The 16,834-nt window shown below is 50.0% G+C and overlaps 1 protein-coding gene across 1 annotated transcript; it reads right to left on the reverse strand.

The window, feature by feature from the left end:
- Positions 1-4,172: 4,172 nt before the first annotated feature.
- PCYOX1L (prenylcysteine oxidase 1 like) lies at positions 4,173-16,185 on the reverse strand. The gene is made up of 6 exons (XM_036881559.2): positions 16,031-16,185; positions 11,303-11,509; positions 9,696-9,870; positions 7,905-8,116; positions 5,605-5,745; positions 4,173-5,128 (listed from the first exon to the last, which is right to left on the reverse strand). Exons 1-6 carry the CDS (start codon positions 16,113-16,115, stop codon positions 4,470-4,472), a joined length of 1,479 nt encoding a protein of 492 aa, XP_036737454.2. The 5' UTR covers positions 16,116-16,185; the 3' UTR covers positions 4,173-4,469.
- Between the last annotated feature and the right edge of the window lie 649 nt (positions 16,186-16,834).

Consider the following 16,834-nt stretch of genomic DNA (forward strand, 5'->3'; position numbering starts at 1 on the left):
GATCTTGGGTTTGCTGCTTGCGGTTCCGAAGCCAAAACCAGGGTGGGGGTAGGAGGTTCCTGGGAGGTAGGTTTCAGATCAGTATAAAGGAGGATTTTCCATCATTCAGAAGTCTCCAACACTGAGCGAGGTTATTAAAAAAAAATACTGAATTCATTTCTACCATTTAGGACAGTCACATTGCTTCCTTTAATCTGGGTTTATAAGACTCATTCCACCTATGTTCTTGGAGCTTGGTTTGTATAAACCTACGTAGGAGTGAACAAGCAGTAACTCCAAGCAATACTCTTCCCAATTAAGTGAAAAACCATTGCAAACAAGCTCTTCAAAGTGGTGAGTTCCCTGTCTCTGGAAGGGTGCAGCTAATGCTGAGCCTCTAAGGATATTGTGGAGCAGATTCCTGCTCTGGAGAAGAGCCTCTGGGCTGCCAAAGAGTGGGGCTTCATAACCCAGGCCAGAGAGCCACTGGAATTTTCACGCGGGTATTCATTTTTCAGGATGGGAATCCCTGGTTTTGAACCGACACTTAAGAGTTGAGAAGCATCAACACAGATCAGTCTTTCATCCATCCTTATCCACAAGGGGATCTGGTTAGATGATTCGCTGATATCAGTGGTTCTCCAACTTTACATAGCACCAGAATCACCTGGAGGGCTTATTAAAACTCAGATTCCTGGATCCCACATGCAGTGGTTTTGATTGAGTAGGTTCGAGGTGGGAGCAGGGACTTGGCTTTTTGAATGATTGGTTCCCGGGTAATACCCATGCTGCTGGTCTGGGGACCTCACTTTGAGAACCACTGGCTTATAATAAGATGCTTTGCTGATCATAAGGCAGTGTGTGTGAACTGACTTGTCCTAAAGCCCCTGCTGGCCCCTACCCCCTGGATGCTACCCCCCAATAGGCCTTTGCAATTCAATTCCCCCCTTGCCCTCCTAGGCCCTGCAGCAAATCCTTAATCAGCTGTTCTGGGATCTAAAAATACCTTCCCTCCCCCAAGACAGCTGAGGGGCTCAGGCTATTTTCTAAGGGTAAGGAGAGCTGGCACTTTGCAGTCAGTTTCAGTAAGAGGGCCAACAGCCAGTATAAGGATACTTTACTTGGCTGCCCTAACTTCAGCGCTTTAAAGCAGCTTTAGTTCTGAATGTTTAAAGGGTCTAATTCATGAAAAATCAATGGTTAAGTGTGTGCCTGTCTGAGTTGGTGAGTAACTTAGCTTTTTTGGTATTGTTCTAGAGTGGATACTGGTTAAAATTACCCCAGGAAGCTTTGGCCTGGTTCCAGACACATGGGAAATAGACTTCATGTGCCAGCCGAAGCTGATGCCTTCACGGCCGCTTCTCCTCCCCGTGGGGCTGCACATCCTCAAGGCCCCCACAGCCTGCACTCCAGGCCTCAAAACTTCAGCTGCGCACAGGGGACCCATGGCCTCTAAGGCCTTTTGTGGGGTGAGAGCGTGGGAAGGACTGAGCTGCAGTAGAGTTGCCTAGTCCTGGGAGACTCCGGGTGCCCTGGGGCCAAGGTATTGGGCTGAGAAACTTCTCATCCGGGTGGGATGGCTGGTCCTATTCTTACCAGGCCTCAGACACACAGAGATCCTCAGTAAGTGCTGAATGGTCTTATATGGATGTTGCCTTTTTCTCTTTCTGGAGTCTCAGTTTTCCCATCTGTGAATGATAGATGTGATTTAGGGTTCTCCAGGGTCTTTTCCAGCTTGGCCAACTTCAGGGCTTTAAAGCAGCTTTCGTTCTGGATGTTTAAAGGGTCTAATTCATGAAAAGGCAATGGTTAAGTGTGTGCCTGTTCCCTGGTCTGGGAACCTCACTGGCAGCTGGCCTTTACCAGTTCCCTGGTTTAAAGGCAGCAGCAGGGAGCTCAGAACCTTTGGAGGGCTGGGTCTACACTGTGCCCCAGAACCACCTTTTTGTCTGAGTCTAAATGTTTCGTATTTTCCATTCTTTGGTGGGAAACTCGCACTGCATGAGCACAGAGGCCTCGTTTGCCTCCTTCAGTGCTCCATCTCCAGCATCTAGCACAGTGCCCAGTGCAAAGTAAGGCACAGGGCTTGGTGAATGAACGAATGCATGCATGCGCAGAGGCCTCTTAAGAGAGCCCCAAATCTGCCCCCACTCATGTTGCTCCTTCATTGAAGCAAGGCATTCCCCTCTCCCCCTCCATTCCTCATCGACCCCCAACTCTACACTCTACGGTACCCTCTTTGCCCCCCAGAGTACTGAAATTCTGCTTGGGTCACCTGCTCTAGGGGTGCTGTAGTTTTAAACATCTACTTCATGGCACCCAGGACTACTGAGGGTCAGTGTGGCCTGTTTCCTGTTTTGCCCGACATATTATTTGCCCCTTATTTTGCAAATGCTCCCTCTTCTCCTAGGGAGCTCTGGGGGCCCTTGGGGGCTTCTGTCCTGGCCTGAAGAGGCTAGGGTGGGCTCTGGAGCAAAAGCTTCCTGCCGGGTCCTATGCTCTCTTTCGCTGCTTTCAGGACTCTCTGGCCTTCCTTGTAGGCAGGTAGGTGATGAGATCCAACTCTCAGGTTTGGGCTTGGCTTGGGCATTTTGGCTTGACTTGGTTCTGAGCTGTTCAGGCTTGCTTACCCAGATAAAAGAAGTTTCTGAGGAAGCAGTTCTGCTGCAGTCAGGCTGGGGCCTGGAGCGAAAGGCCCAGTGGAGGACTGGGATTCCAGTGCCACCATCCTGGTTTGCCTCTTCTGTGCACACATCCTTAGGGATGCAAGGGAGGGATGGTTGTTAAGGGAAACTTTTGGTATTGGCCTTGGTCCTCTGGCCTAATACCAACGGTTGTCAGTTACACTGCAGCCCATGGCAGCCATCTTCATTTCAAGCACAGACCAGGAAAAGATGCCATTACACACTGATCTCACTGGACTTGAGAGGAGGCAGGGGTGGGGTGGCACATAGCCCCACCTGCATGTGGTTGACATTGGTTCAGATTTTGGTTCAGGGGTTGTGGGAAAAGACCCTCTCACCTTGGAGCTGCTGGCAGCCATCTCTGACCACGAGAGAAGTAATGGTGCTGACACTGCAGTGCTCAATGCCCACCCTATCCCTGGACTTCTGTGATAGCCAATAAAAAAAACCCTTTTATTGCTTAAGCCAGTTTGACTTTGGTTTTCTGACTTCAGCCAAAAGCATTCTTACCTCCATGTCAGCTTCATAATTCCTGTAATAAGCAACAAATGCATGTTACTTGGACTTTAAAGGCACCATCTCTTTCACTACTACTACCATAACTTCCACATAGTCACAACAACTTCAGAGCCAGTTTGGGCCTCTACCTACTTGAAGGGTATTTAACCCCACGCTGAACTCAATTAAGGAGAAGCTCCAGATTTAAGCTCGTCCTATGAACTCATCAGGAGAGTTTGGACACATTATTTCCTCACTTTGGGCTTTTATCTCCATCTCTACAAACAGGGAAGTTAGCTGGATGACCTCTGGGACTGTTCCTGTGAGGAAAGCCACGGCACTGGTGGTGTTCAGCAGTGTGGTGTCCTCCCTGCCCGAGGCCTCCTCTAGAGCCAGATTTAGAAGTCTGGGTGGGGCTTGGGCATCTGCATTGGGTTAACCTCCAAAGAACTCCACCCCAACACCTTCTTTTCCTTTTTTCTCTGTGGGGGTGAATGTTTGAGGGTGAGGTATGGCTTGCTTGTCTTGCAAGACAGATCCATCATATCACTTCTCAATCCTTGCATAATGGTCAGTTCTGAGGTGCCAAGGAAAAGCCTTCCTCTTTCTACAGCCTGACATATATACCCTTTTCCCACTGGTTGCCAGGAAGCTCAGAACTACATTGCCAGCTCTGGGTAACCATCTTTTCCTTGGGTCCAGTATACTGGTCATCGATAACATGCAACATTGTTGAAAGGCTGGGTGTCTGTAGCAAGTCCTTAACTAGGTACCTCACATCTAGCAAGCCCACAGTAAATAGGAGCCACTATCACGTCTCCCATTTCCTGATCTTCCCTTTTACTTTATTTGTAACCACCTGGTTAGATGTTTCATTGCAGGTGTTGCCTCAGGTACATTTTAGGAGTAGACAATGAAAAATATATAGAAACTGGATTCAGAGTTTGCTGCCTTATATACCCTCCCATAATTATCCCGTTCTCCTTGTTAGAAAGCCAAGTCAGAAGCAGCTTGAGAAAATGGACTTTTATTTCTTCTTTAAAAAAAATAAATACAATGAATACACTGGCATGAATTTCCTTCCCTTCTCTTACCCCCTTAAAAAGAAGCAGGCACTGTGAGAATCCTTAAGATAGAAGAGCAGAGAGCAGGCCACCTGGACCCACACTGGAGGGAGAAGATGCTCAACACGAGGGGTCAGAGAAGGGTTTGGCAGGCGCATGCGGCTGGTACAGCCTTGGCCGCTGTAGGGGTGTCCTGGTCCTCCTTCGGCAAGGGAGAGGCACTCCAAGGCTTTCCCCAGAGCCCTCACAGTTCTGTCTTTACCTTATGCATCAAGTCCTTTTGGTCAATCTTGTCTAGGTCCTGGTACCAGCGGTTATAAGCCAGCAGGGCCACATTTTTGGCAGCTACAGCCGTCACCTCCACGGAGCTGGCCACCCACTCCAGGGCATTGACGTGGAAGAGCAGGTCGTGGAGTGCGAACGGCGGGAGGGTGGCATGGGAGCCGTACAGTGGGTGGGCCTGCCACTCAACCGTCTGCACTGAGTAATAGGAGCGGAAGAGGGTCTTTAGCTGAGACCGCAAGAGGGGCCTGGGGGACTGGACTCGCCAAACGGCTGCCTCCTGAGGCTGCTTCTGCCGGAAGGTGGCTGAGATGTTGACAGGACAGATGTTGTCCAGAGCACAGAAGAAGCTGGGGAAATCTGTGGTGAGGATACTGGCAAAGGGGAAAAGCTTAGGGTCAGGAAAACCAAAGTAGGAGGAATTGAGGTAGCCGTGGACCAAGGACACGACCGCAGGCTGGTAGGTGCCCTGGACGACAACAAGGGGCGGGTCAAAGCCCTCGAAGGTTATGGTGCTGTGGCCATCTCGGTGCAGAGGACTGGCGATGACCACGATGTCATATAAGTCGGAGCCACTGCCCGCCTCACTCTCATACTGTACCTGATACAAGGGTTTTCCTTCTGGAAAGAGAGAAGACAGCACAAAAGTCAATTTATTTCTTGGCTTCAACCCACTGCACTCCCATCTGGGGCCCTGCCTTTAGGGTATGCGACCCCTGGTGCACTGGGCTGTCTAGATGGTGAGCTCTGGTCTTTCTACACTGGTGTGGTTATAGGGCAAGCACAGGATTGGCAGTCAAGAGACCAGAGTCTTCCTCTGGCTCTGCTGCTGACCAGCCCAGAGAACTTGGCTAAGGCTGTGGCTTAGTGGCCCTTGTGGTCCAATGAACAAGGCTAGATTAATGCCAGTCTCACCTCTTTGGCTGACATTTAAATTGGGACAACAGTGCCCTCTGGTGTCTCTTGGCAGTGCTGGGGCTTCCCACTGGTGTTTCAGAATCATTCCCTAGTAGGTCACAGACTGTGGTTTAGGGACAGAAAAGGTGGAAGTGTTTATAGTCAAGGAATGGAATAATGCCCCTGCTGTGTCCACTCACCTGTCTGGAACAGGCCCACAGAGGTCACTGTGGCGTGGATCACATTGGCCTTGGTGAGCTTCAGTAGACCAGAACAAACCAGCTTGTTGCCTCCTTCCACTGACCACAGGCTGCCTTGGGCCCCAGCTAGTGACATGGCTCCTGGGCAACAGGGGAGAGTGGCCAGTGGGTTCTCAGCAGGCAGTGGGGCTGCAGAGCCCAGCACCATCTTACCTAGGCCTCCTTCCCAGGCCAAGACGCTTCCCACCCATGAGCACAAAGAGACAACACACACACAAACCAACAAATAATTCACAAGGCTATTGACTGAACACATTATGCTCAGTCCAAGAGCCATCTACAAAAGATCACAGGCTGTGTGATTCTACACAGACTGCCTAGAATGGGCAAATCCTTAGAAACAGAGCAGATTTGTGGTTGCCTAGGCCTGCAGGGCTGGGGGTGTTGAGGGGGTAATGACTGCCGCTACGGGGGCAATGAAAATGTTCTAGACTGTGGGTACAACCACACAGCTCTACGAATACACTTGAAACCACTGGCCTGGCCTGTACACTTCAAATGGGTAAATGGTATGGTATGTGAATTGTATCTTGGAGGATACACACAAGATATTGGAGGAGTGAGCAGGGAAGCCTCCCGGAGGGGACACTTGGCGGGGCCTGAAGGCTGGGAAGGAGCTAGCTGTGCCAAGAGCCAGAGCAGCAGTATTCTGGCCACATGGGAGGTGCTTGTTAAACAGAAACCTTTTCATTGATTTATTCAACAAAACTAGGCTGAGTGTCTCCAGTGGTCCACTCAAGTGTTTGGGATGTAGCAGTAAACACAGGAGACACAGCTGCCCTTGGGAAGCCTATGTCTAGTGGGAGGAGATCAGATACGTAAATTAAACAGTCTGCTAGAAGATAATACCTGCAGGGTAGGGCAGGTTAGGACTGCTGGGCAAGAGACAGGGGTAGCTTCAACTAAAAGGTAACATGACTGTACAAAGACGAGATGGGGAACAAGTTTACCATGCCCAGCTCAGAGAAGAATGTTCCAGTCAGAGAGCGGCCACCCCGAAGCCCCAGGGTGGGAGACTCTGGAGCTCTGAAGATGCAGTAAGGAGGCCAGAATGGCTGGACTGGGACTAGCATGTGCGGAGGTGTGGGGCCTGGACCAGGTAGGGCTTTGCAGACTGCCAGAAGGACTTTGGGTTTTATTTGAAGGAAAGTAGGAGCTATTACAGCTTTACACACAGGCCTGACATGTCACTTGTTTCAAAAGTATCATCTGGCTGATGTACTGAGACAGCCTATGTGGGGTACGGCAGCAGGCAAGGAGACCTGGTCGGAGACTTGCAGTGATCTGGGTGAGGGGTGCCGGTAGCTTAGACCAGGGGGGATGCAGTCAGGTTCTGGACACATGTGGAAGGTGGAGCAGATGAGATTTCTTGCCAGACCATGTAAAGGATATGAGAGAAGGAAATGAATCACGGTTTTGGCTGGGATGACTGAAGGGAGTTTTTACCAACCAAGCTTGGAGACTCTGGGGAGCAGGTTTGAGGGCAAAGATCAGGAGCTCAAATGCTGAGTTTGAGATGTCCACTAGACCACCCAGTGGAGACATAAGGGTGGCAGCTGACACAAGTCTACAGTTCTGGAGAGAGGTCTGGGCTAGACATCATGTTTGGGAGTCAGCAGGTAGAATTTAAGGCCTTGGAACTGGCTGAGTTCACCCAGAGACCACTAACAGTTGAGAAGAACCCAGACAAGCAGGCTGGGAGGAGAGGTCAGGAGTTCACGTGCAGTTCCCTAGCCCGGAATACCTCCCTGACCCCAACAAACTCCTACGGCACCTTTCACGGCCCAGAACGGGCACTGTGCCATGGGGATGACAGGCCCTGAGCACTCTCCCAGGCAGCTTTAGCAGGGACCACTCTTGTGGCTTGGAGGATGGTGGGCTGGCATGTGCCCACTGTCCCCAGTGATGAGCTGGGAAGATTGCATACACTGAAAATGAATATCCAGGGGCTCAGAGGCCCCAGTGGGGCAGCTCCTGAAACCAATCCAGTCAGGAGTGGTAGAAACACACTGCCCCTGACACCTGCGCCTTGCTTTCACCACCTGTGAAGTGGGGTGAATACCATTTCCTGCCAGCTCAGAGGACTGTGGCCAGAATCAAATGGGGTTGGGGAAACAAAATGCTTAGGTAACTGAGCTAAGCCAGATAAATGTGAGATTATTATGGCAGCTCAGCCCATTATGGGCACCCCTGTGGGCCAGGGAAGGGCAGGGGTGGCAGCCCGAGGGCCAGAGGCTCACCAGCAAAGGCGGACATCGCTGCCGACTGGCCGTAGCTGGCCCGCAGGACGGCAGAGACAACGTCATCGATGAAGCGCTGTGTGACGCCCACCTGCAACAGGGACTCAGCCACGGAGCGCTGCGTCATGTTGATGAAGGTGGACTCCCCCAGCGAATAGAGCAGCTCCTCCACACCCGAGAAGGCATAGCCATGGGCCTGGTATTTATAGATCCTGGGAGACATGTGGAGCTGGAGCCCTCGTGCAGATGGGCCTTTCGCTGACCATTCAGGGCTGGGTCACTGAACCTGGGGGGCCCAACAGGCACCCACCCCTCCTCTCCATGTAGGGGTGAGGGCAGAGGCTATGTTTCCACCAGCCTGTTTGCTGGTTGTGGCAGGCCTGTCCCACCTATGGGGACAGCACAGAGGGAAGGGCAAAGACCCTGGAAGCCCCTAACCCTGGCTTCACACGATGGCTCTGAATGACTTAGCACCTCTCTGCACCACTCCCTGCCTTGGGGCACAAACGTCTCACTCAGCTGGGACAGGCCCACCCCGCCGACATGTCCCTCTCCAGTGGCTTTAGCTCTGCACTGGCTTCAGGGACCACACTGGCCCCGACGGCGGCTGCCTCCCGCTCATGCTATCTGCTAGCCCGGGTCCGGCCTCCCCTCTGGCTCAGTCTGGAAGGGTTCCCACTCACTCTCTGAGTTCATGTCCTGCCCCTCCACAGTTCCCCAATCTCAGGAACTGGCATTTGCCTGGAACCATCTACTGACAGGTTTCTGGGTGGGCTGGCCTTTGAAGTGTTGCCTCTGCCTGGGTTGCTTTGCAAACATGTTGAGTTTGGTTATCAACACGACACCCAGATGGAAGTCATCTCTCACAAACGTGAGAATTCAGCATGGTAGGGTGGATAAAATTGACAAGGGAGAAAAATATAAGAAGAAAGAGGGGCAAGGACATAACCTTTGGGGGATCTGGAGAATATGAGGACGAAGAGCCATAAGAAGTGCAGTCATGGAGGCAGGAAGAGTGGAGAAGTGCCAGGAACCAGGAGGAGGCCTGGGGGCCACACCTGAGTATCTGCATCTAGGCCAGGAGCAGGGAGAGCCTTTGGGCGGGCCTCTGAGGGACAGCTGGAGTGCCAGCCTGGCAAGGAGTAGACTGAAGAGTGGACAAAGTGAGAGCAGACCACCTGTCCTGGTTATCTGGAGGTGAAGGGGTTGGGCCAGGACCCAAGGAGGACAGAGTGGTCCAGAGAGGTGCAGATGGGAAAACTGGGGACAGCAGGGTTGGTAAGTGGAAGGCCCACAGGCTGCTTGTGGCCCACAGATATGTTTCATTCGGCTTAGAAAATGAACTGGTTGCACACACTGAAAAACTGAGCGATTTCACATGTGACTCTGGATTTCCAGCTTCTTTTGATGAACCAGATCTGGCCACAGGAGACTGGCATTCCTGTAGAGGCAGCCTTGCCCTCCAGGGCACTCTGCTCCCTGCGCTTCTTGTCCACCCAGCTGCTTCACTTACTCATACCCCAGGGTGGCCCTAGTAGGTGCCTGAGTTTCCAACCCATGCTTTTATTTATCAGTTTAGCCAAGGGAAAGAGAAGTGCTAGAGTGACAAAACCAGAGAATACTCCTGCACCACATGAGCACATTCCTTATGCCGGGACCCCCTTGGAACCTGGGCTGAGATGTGCTGAGTCCTCACACCCAGCAAGTACCTTCTCCTCTTGGAGGAGTCAGGCTGGTTCCTTCCCCCCTGTATCCCTCTTTGCCTCCCTCCTACAGCCTGCCCAGTCCTACCTCATGAACTTCTCCATGACCTCTTCCACCCACATCTGCAGCCTCAGGAAGCTAATGCCGTATTGCCACCAGAGGCGGAAGAGATTCAGCAGGTACCAGTCGGTCTCCTCCAGCACGAAATGCTCCCCGCTGAAGATGGCACTCCTGCCTGCCACCTCACGCCGGTGCCTCAGCCCTGAAGAGACAAGGAGGAGCCCCTCATGTCCCCCTTCAGAGGGCCCCCCAAGAGACCTAGCAGGGCCTGAAGTGAAAATTCAGGGCCTTCCTGAAGGATGCAGAGGGACTGGCTCCATTAAAGGGAATAGAAACACTGTGGTTTGTTCATCTGGGCTGTTTCTTTAGAACAATGAACAAATGTACTGATAAATGTTTGGCTGGCTGGTCAAATGGAAGGGACAATTAAAATATGTACCATTTTACATTTTGTCAACAATGATTCACTCAGCCATGAGTGATGGAAATTCTGATGTCATCCTGGCATATCCAGGGGCTGACAGCTGCTGGGCTTGCTCTGGGATGGCAGCCCTGGGCATCGAGATCACATGGAAACAGTCATAGCACCTTGCAACCTCCCACACACATCAAACAGAGCACTGGGACTTAAGCATCTCACCTTGGCTTCTCACAGGCTGGGAAGAGGCAAACAGGTGTTGCACCCCCCACAGTAAAGACAGGGAAACAGATGCTTAAGGGTTCCCAGACCTACCCCAAGTCATAGGCTTTTGTTTCTTTTCCTCCCATTCCTGTCCCTGAGCCAAAGTTCCCCTACTCAGAGGGAACAAATACACTTGTTCAGCATCCTTCTGATACTGTGTACACTCATAAATGTGTATGCATCTATGAGTTATGCCTACCCAACCCCTCCATACTGTACACTGCTCTGCACCTTACTGACATATTGTGTCTCAAAGACTGTTCTATAGGCGGGCATGAAGGACTTCCTCATCCTGGCTGCTGAACAGTCTGCTGTGTACTTAAACACTAATTCATTTACTTTCAGACCCCAGTGGGATCTGCCATTACAAACAATGCTGTAATGAATACTCTTGTGTTTATGTCCCTTTGCACCTCTGCAAATCCACCTGCAGGATCACTTCTGAGAAGTGGAATTTCTGCATCAAACAGTGTATGCCCTGTGGTTCTGCTGCATGCTGCTGGGGTTGAATCCAGCTTTCTCACTTACTACCTCATGGCCTTAGCCAAGATATACACATTTTCTGAGCCTCAGTTTCCTCAGGAGGAGATAGATTGCCTACCTTGCAGGCTGGTAGTGAGGATTAAAGATGATGCCTAGATACCAGGTTCCTGGCAAGCACACAGCATATGGAAGCCAATATGATTATGATTATTAAGAGGCAACAAATTGACAGGGAAAGAAACTGGCCTGGGAGTCAAACCTGAGTTCTAATCCCAGCTCTGCAACTAATTCACTGTGTAACCTCAGGCAAGTTCCTTCCCCTCTCTGGTCTCAGCTGCTCCATCTGTAAAATGAGGAGATTGGGCTACATTGACCTTCTGGCTTTGAGCACCAGGGTAGTCTCAAAAGGGCCCAGGGGCTGTGGCCAGCCCCTGGGCTGGATGCTGGGGCCCCAGGATGGCACACTCACCCAGCTGCTTGACGAAGCCCTGCATGTGCAGGCTCAGGGAGTGGAAGGAGGCGGCCCCGCTCTCATAGTGCTGCTTGTTGACTGAGATGGTGGCCAGGCGGCCACCTATAGTCCCCTTCTCATACACGTCGATCTGCACCCGGGGGCCGAAGTGCTGCTGGAGGAAATGGGCCACTGCAGAGCCCCCGATTCCGGCCCCAACCACAGCTGTCAGCAGTCAAGGGGAAAAGACAGAGCATGGACATGAGACTGCAGGTCACACCTTTGTGGCCTCCTGGGTCAGTGGCTCTCAGGTACTTCTATTTTACAGGTTTGTATCATCTCAAGAAGGAAATCTACAGACTAGCTCTCAGCAAAGCTACTAATAAAGAGCAAAGTACAAACCTGAAACCTGAAACCACTTACTGTCATGCTTATTTTATAAAGAAAAAGACTTTAGCAGCAAAAGAGCAGAAAAGAATCTCAAAATTCATGACGATCATTTGAAGAGAATACATTTAGTTTTATACAAACTCATTACATTGTCCCTATTTTTATTGCACTTAATTGGTGAAAACTGGTTTACTGATGGGTACTGTTAGGTTGGATCACTGTTTGGAAACCATTTCTTTTTCTTATTTTAGAGGGAATCTCTCATATTTATTGATCAAATGGTTGTTAACAACAATAAAATTCTGTATAGGGGACTCAATGCTCAATGCACAATCATTTATCCACCCCAAGCCTAATTCTCGTCAGTCTCCAATCTTCTGAAGCATAACGAACAAGTTCTTACATGGTGAACAAATTCTTACATAGTGAATAAGTTCTTACATGGTGAACAGTACAAGGGCAGTCATCACAGAAACTTTCGGTTTTGATCACGCACTATGAACTATAAACAATCAGGTCAAATATGAATATTCGTTTGATTTTTATACTTGATTTATATGTGGATCCCACATTTCTCCCTTTATTATTATTATTATTATTTTTAATAAAATGCTGAAGTGGTAGGTAGATACAAGATAAAGGTAGAAAACACAGTTTAGTGTTGTAAGAGAGCAAATGTAGATGATCAGGTGTGTGCCTGTAGACTATGTGTTAATCCAAGCTAGACAAGGGCCATAAAACATCCACGGATGCAGATTTCTCTCAGAACGGGGGGGGGGGTGAGGTTCTAAGCCTCATCCCTGTTGATCCCCAGTTTCTCACCTGATGGCCCCCCTGCGACTGTGCCTGTCTTAGGTTGTTCCTCCCTTGAGGAATCTTACCCGTCTCTGGTGAACCAGTCATCCTGGAAACCATTTCTTAATCCAGGGGTCGGCAAAGTACAGCTTGTGCACCTAATTGAGGCAGATGCCCGTTTCTGCCCAGTCTTATTGAATGCAGCCACACCCTTTAGTCTATTGTCCATGGCTTCTTTCAGGTAGGTAGAGTTGAGTAGTTGCAATAGAGACTGTATGGCCTGTAAAACCTAAAGTATTTACCCTCTGGCCCTTTACTGAAGCAGTCAGCCAACCCTTGGTCTAGTCCAATCTACCACCTGGCACTTAAATCATTTTGACATCTGTGTTAACAGAGCCTGGAATGTACCCTCTGACAGGACACGCGTTACCGTGTGAGGCACTCTCTTCCATTTGGGCTCTTGTCATGAAGTTTCTGCTCATTGAGGTCTTTTTGGGTCTTATCATCTACTGACTTTACTATTCCTCCTTCCTTCCTGTTATTTGCAAACTTAGTTCATATGCCATCAGTATTCATATCCAAGTCACTGATAAAGACGTTTCACAGGATAGGGTTCTGAGATGCTATTAGGAACCCTGTCCAGACAGATACTAATCATGAAATAGCACTGAGAGGACAGTAAAGCGGCTATGAAATTGCTGAACTAGGCTGCCATGCTACCCACAATTTTCCCCAGCATCTATCTGAGACACAGTTTTCCTCTCATCTGACAGCACAGTAACTCTATCCAAAAAAAGGGGATAAATCTCGTATAATTTGTCCTTACTGGACCCATGCTGGACCATTTTTTGCCCCTGTCAAGGAGGCAGAAAAAAGGTTCTTTTGATTTTGCCTCCACTTATTTACCTCACTCACCTTCTTGTCCACCTCCACTTCTCTTGCTCTGGAGCACAAGACTTGCTCCCTCATGCCTGTGCCTTTGTCTGCATCATTGTCTTTGTCAGGAAGGCTCCATCACCCTTTACCTTGCTGACTTCTATGGCCCCATATGTCATTTTTTAGCTTGGCTTGTCTGACCCACCTAAGATTAGTCAGAACATATGCTCCTGCATATTCCCACAGAATACTCTCCTTGCCCCTGGCTGAGTTATTGGCACACTGCACTCAAAAGGGTCTGTTTAAGGGCTTACAGCAGGTCATCATGCCCCCAGATCCTAGTGGGCAGTAAAGTTCATTATTTGTTGCATCCTGAAAGAACAAACCACTTCTTCCTACTCACTGTTGAAGAAGCCACTTCCAAAAAATCCCTTAACCTTTTTTTTTCTTTCTTTTACTGTTTTTTCTTCCTGTTCTTCTCCCTTGGCTTGAGGTGATCCCGTAACCTTTTTAAACATTGTGTTTCCCTCCCCTCCATTTGCAACAGCATCCCACATTACCCATTTTTCCAAAGAAACTGGTATCACAAGGTCTAGAAGCTGCCCGAGGGCTATAGGGAGGCAGAAGACCCCACCTCACTGAGAACCAGCTCACTGAACACCCACTCTCTATTATGTGAAGCTCTGGGCACAGGATGTACCAAACAGGGCTTCTGTCCTCTAGTCCAGGCAGGAAGTGGACAGACAGACTCACGCACAATTAGCTATGATGAAACATGACTAAATGCAGCAGCATGTTCCAGGGAATTCTGAGGAAGCAGTGAACTCTGCCAAGGGTGTGGAAACTGGAGACATAGCTTTTACAGGGGAAGTAATGTTTGATCAGGACCATGGATAATAATCACCATTGCCAGTATGTGGAAACACATTCTCTGCAAAGGGAACTGCTGGAGCGGGCAGTGTGTGGAACTTTGGGAGACTTTAAAGTGTCCAGTGCCACACTGAGGTGTTCAGATTTGATCTGCAGCAGTCTGAGGGTTAAGCAATCATAATAGGAAGCTCCTCGTTCCCATTGTAGGTAAAGTCTAAAACATCAAGGGTGGACAGAGGCTCCTGTCAGAAGGCTGAGGACAATCAGGAAAGCTACAGGGCAGCTTTGGCATTGCTAAGTGCCCTGCCCTGGATGATCCCTGGGGCAAAGTGGGCAGGGCCAGCTGTAATGAGGGAAGCACCAAGTTCTGCATTGCCAGAAACAGTAGGGCTGGTAGCAGGCCTTCCCATTCCCCAGTGATCAATGTGGAGTGTCTTGCTCTACTGCCCATTCCCAAGAGATGGGGGTGTGTGCTGTACCTCCAGACACTGCCTTCCTCTTTCCCATCCTTCAGAGCCTCGCTCAATAGCTACCTTCTCCACAAGGTCTTCTCTGACCTCTCTAGCTCTTAGGATTCACTCTCCTCTGAAAACCCTGAACTCTCAGTCTCAAGCTGATTTCTGGCATTCTTTAGTCTGTCTTAACCATTTATGGACTGAGCTGTGATTCTGTAATCCAAAAAGCCTTAGCACTGCATTGATCCCAGTAAGTCTGTGGTGCCCCCATGGGACATCCCTGCCTACTGGGATACACAAAGGGTAGCCTAGTGGAGTAGGGACTGTTCCTCTACAACAGAAACCGAGGATCTATGCCTATGGGAATTTTATATGAGGGACTTGAAAATGTTTAGGAGTCATGTACAGTTAAAATCACATTTGTTAAGAGAAAAAAAAAACTAAGTACATATGGAACTCTAATCAATGAATTGCATGATGAAGCACTTAGCAAAGTGTCCTGATGTCTGCAATTTATTTTGAAAAGCATTAAATTGTAAGCTGGATTAATGGATGTGTGATATGTATGTGATAAAGGAAGTATAGTAGCAATTTGTTAATGGCAGAATCTAGGTGGTGGGTATACAGATGATCATTGCATTTCTAGTTATTTCAACTTTGCTGTATATCTGAACATTTTCAAAATAAAATACTGTGATAAAAACCAAATAAGTAAAATGACTGCTGTTAAAAGTTTCCCACTGTTATCAAGCAAAACTATCTCAAGCAGACCTATCATGAGTTCTATCCCCTCTCCCAGAGATTTTGGCACATATGTTACTTCTAGTAAGCCCTCTAGAGCCCTCCCATAAGCTGTCGAAGACCGACGGAAGGCTCTTCCTCCACATTACCGTCTTTTCTCAGCCTTAGCACTAACTTCCCTGTATTGTGCAGTCTCTTCTCCAGAGAGGAACTAGGGTGCACTGTGCCTGCTACAAAGAAGGCCCTCAATAAGTCTTTGTGAATGACGTCACCCAGACCTTGTCCTCTCTGTCATCCGGGCATCCGGCAAAAGGCCAGGTCCACCGTAGATACGCAATGCTTCTGGTGAGATCAACGGCCAGCCCACCCTTAAGCCTCTTTCTCGCCCCAGCGATCCCTGGACACATGCCCATGCCACCCTCCCCATCAGGACCTTGCCTACTACGGTCCCCTTCCTCGCCCAGTCGCAGCTCTCGCCTCCTCCTTACCCAGCTTGTCTCCCAAGGACCCCTCCCTCGCCCAGCTTCCATCCCCTTCCCCCACCCTGCCGCTCCTGGTTAAGAACACTTTTCCCTCGCAACCCGCCCCAGCTCAGCACCCCACCCCGTCCTTCCCGCACCGATTTTGCTGGGCCGGGCATCTCCTGTAGCGGCGGCGGCGAGGAGCGCGGCTAGCGCGGCGAGGAGGCGTGCAGCACGGGCCATGGCGGGCGGCGATTCAGACTGCACGCCGGCGACCTGGCGAGCAGGCTGGCCCTGGGCTCACAGCCCCGCCCTGCGCCCCACCGGCCGTTCCGCCCTGCAGCCTCGCTGGTTACAGCCTCTCATTGGACGAGCATCTGTCCATCTCCAGCACGAGGCCCTCATTAGCGGCCTCGCTCTCGGGGCCGGCTCTGTCACTGGCAGCTTCCGCATCCCGCCTCCTGGGTGCTGGCTCTTCATTGGCTGGCTCATCCTGTTCCGGCGCAGGTGCGCGTGCTTCTGGTGCTCAGCATCAGGACCAGGGCCCAGTTACGGGAAGATTTGTCGAAGAGAAAAAACTCGTTTTGACGACCTCGGTCAAGGCCAACTCTGAGAGTTTGTTTCCATACTCTACCTTTCTAGGTGGTTGTGACAGTCATGTGAGAAAAGGGACGTGAAACGGCTGGGCAGTGTCTACAAGTGCTGTAAATTGCTTACACAGCACGCAGGCAGGGTGGCTAACTACCCTGTGCATTTGCTGGAACAAGGCCAGATGCTTTCGAGACTGCTGTTACGTGTATTTTCAGTTTCTAGTTTATATCTCTTGCCTCTACTTAAAAAAAATAAAAGAGAAGGGTTTTATCCACTTTCTTCTCAGAGGAAGGAAAGGTAGAAGGGATAAGCTTCCATTTTCACTAAGAAAAGAGCAGCTCAGTGTGGTTAATTTATCACACTGTGAAGGC

Source organism: Manis pentadactyla, chromosome 2 (genome assembly GCF_030020395.1).
Source record: "Manis pentadactyla isolate mManPen7 chromosome 2, mManPen7.hap1, whole genome shotgun sequence".
Lineage (NCBI taxonomy): Eukaryota > Metazoa > Chordata > Mammalia > Pholidota > Manidae > Manis > Manis pentadactyla.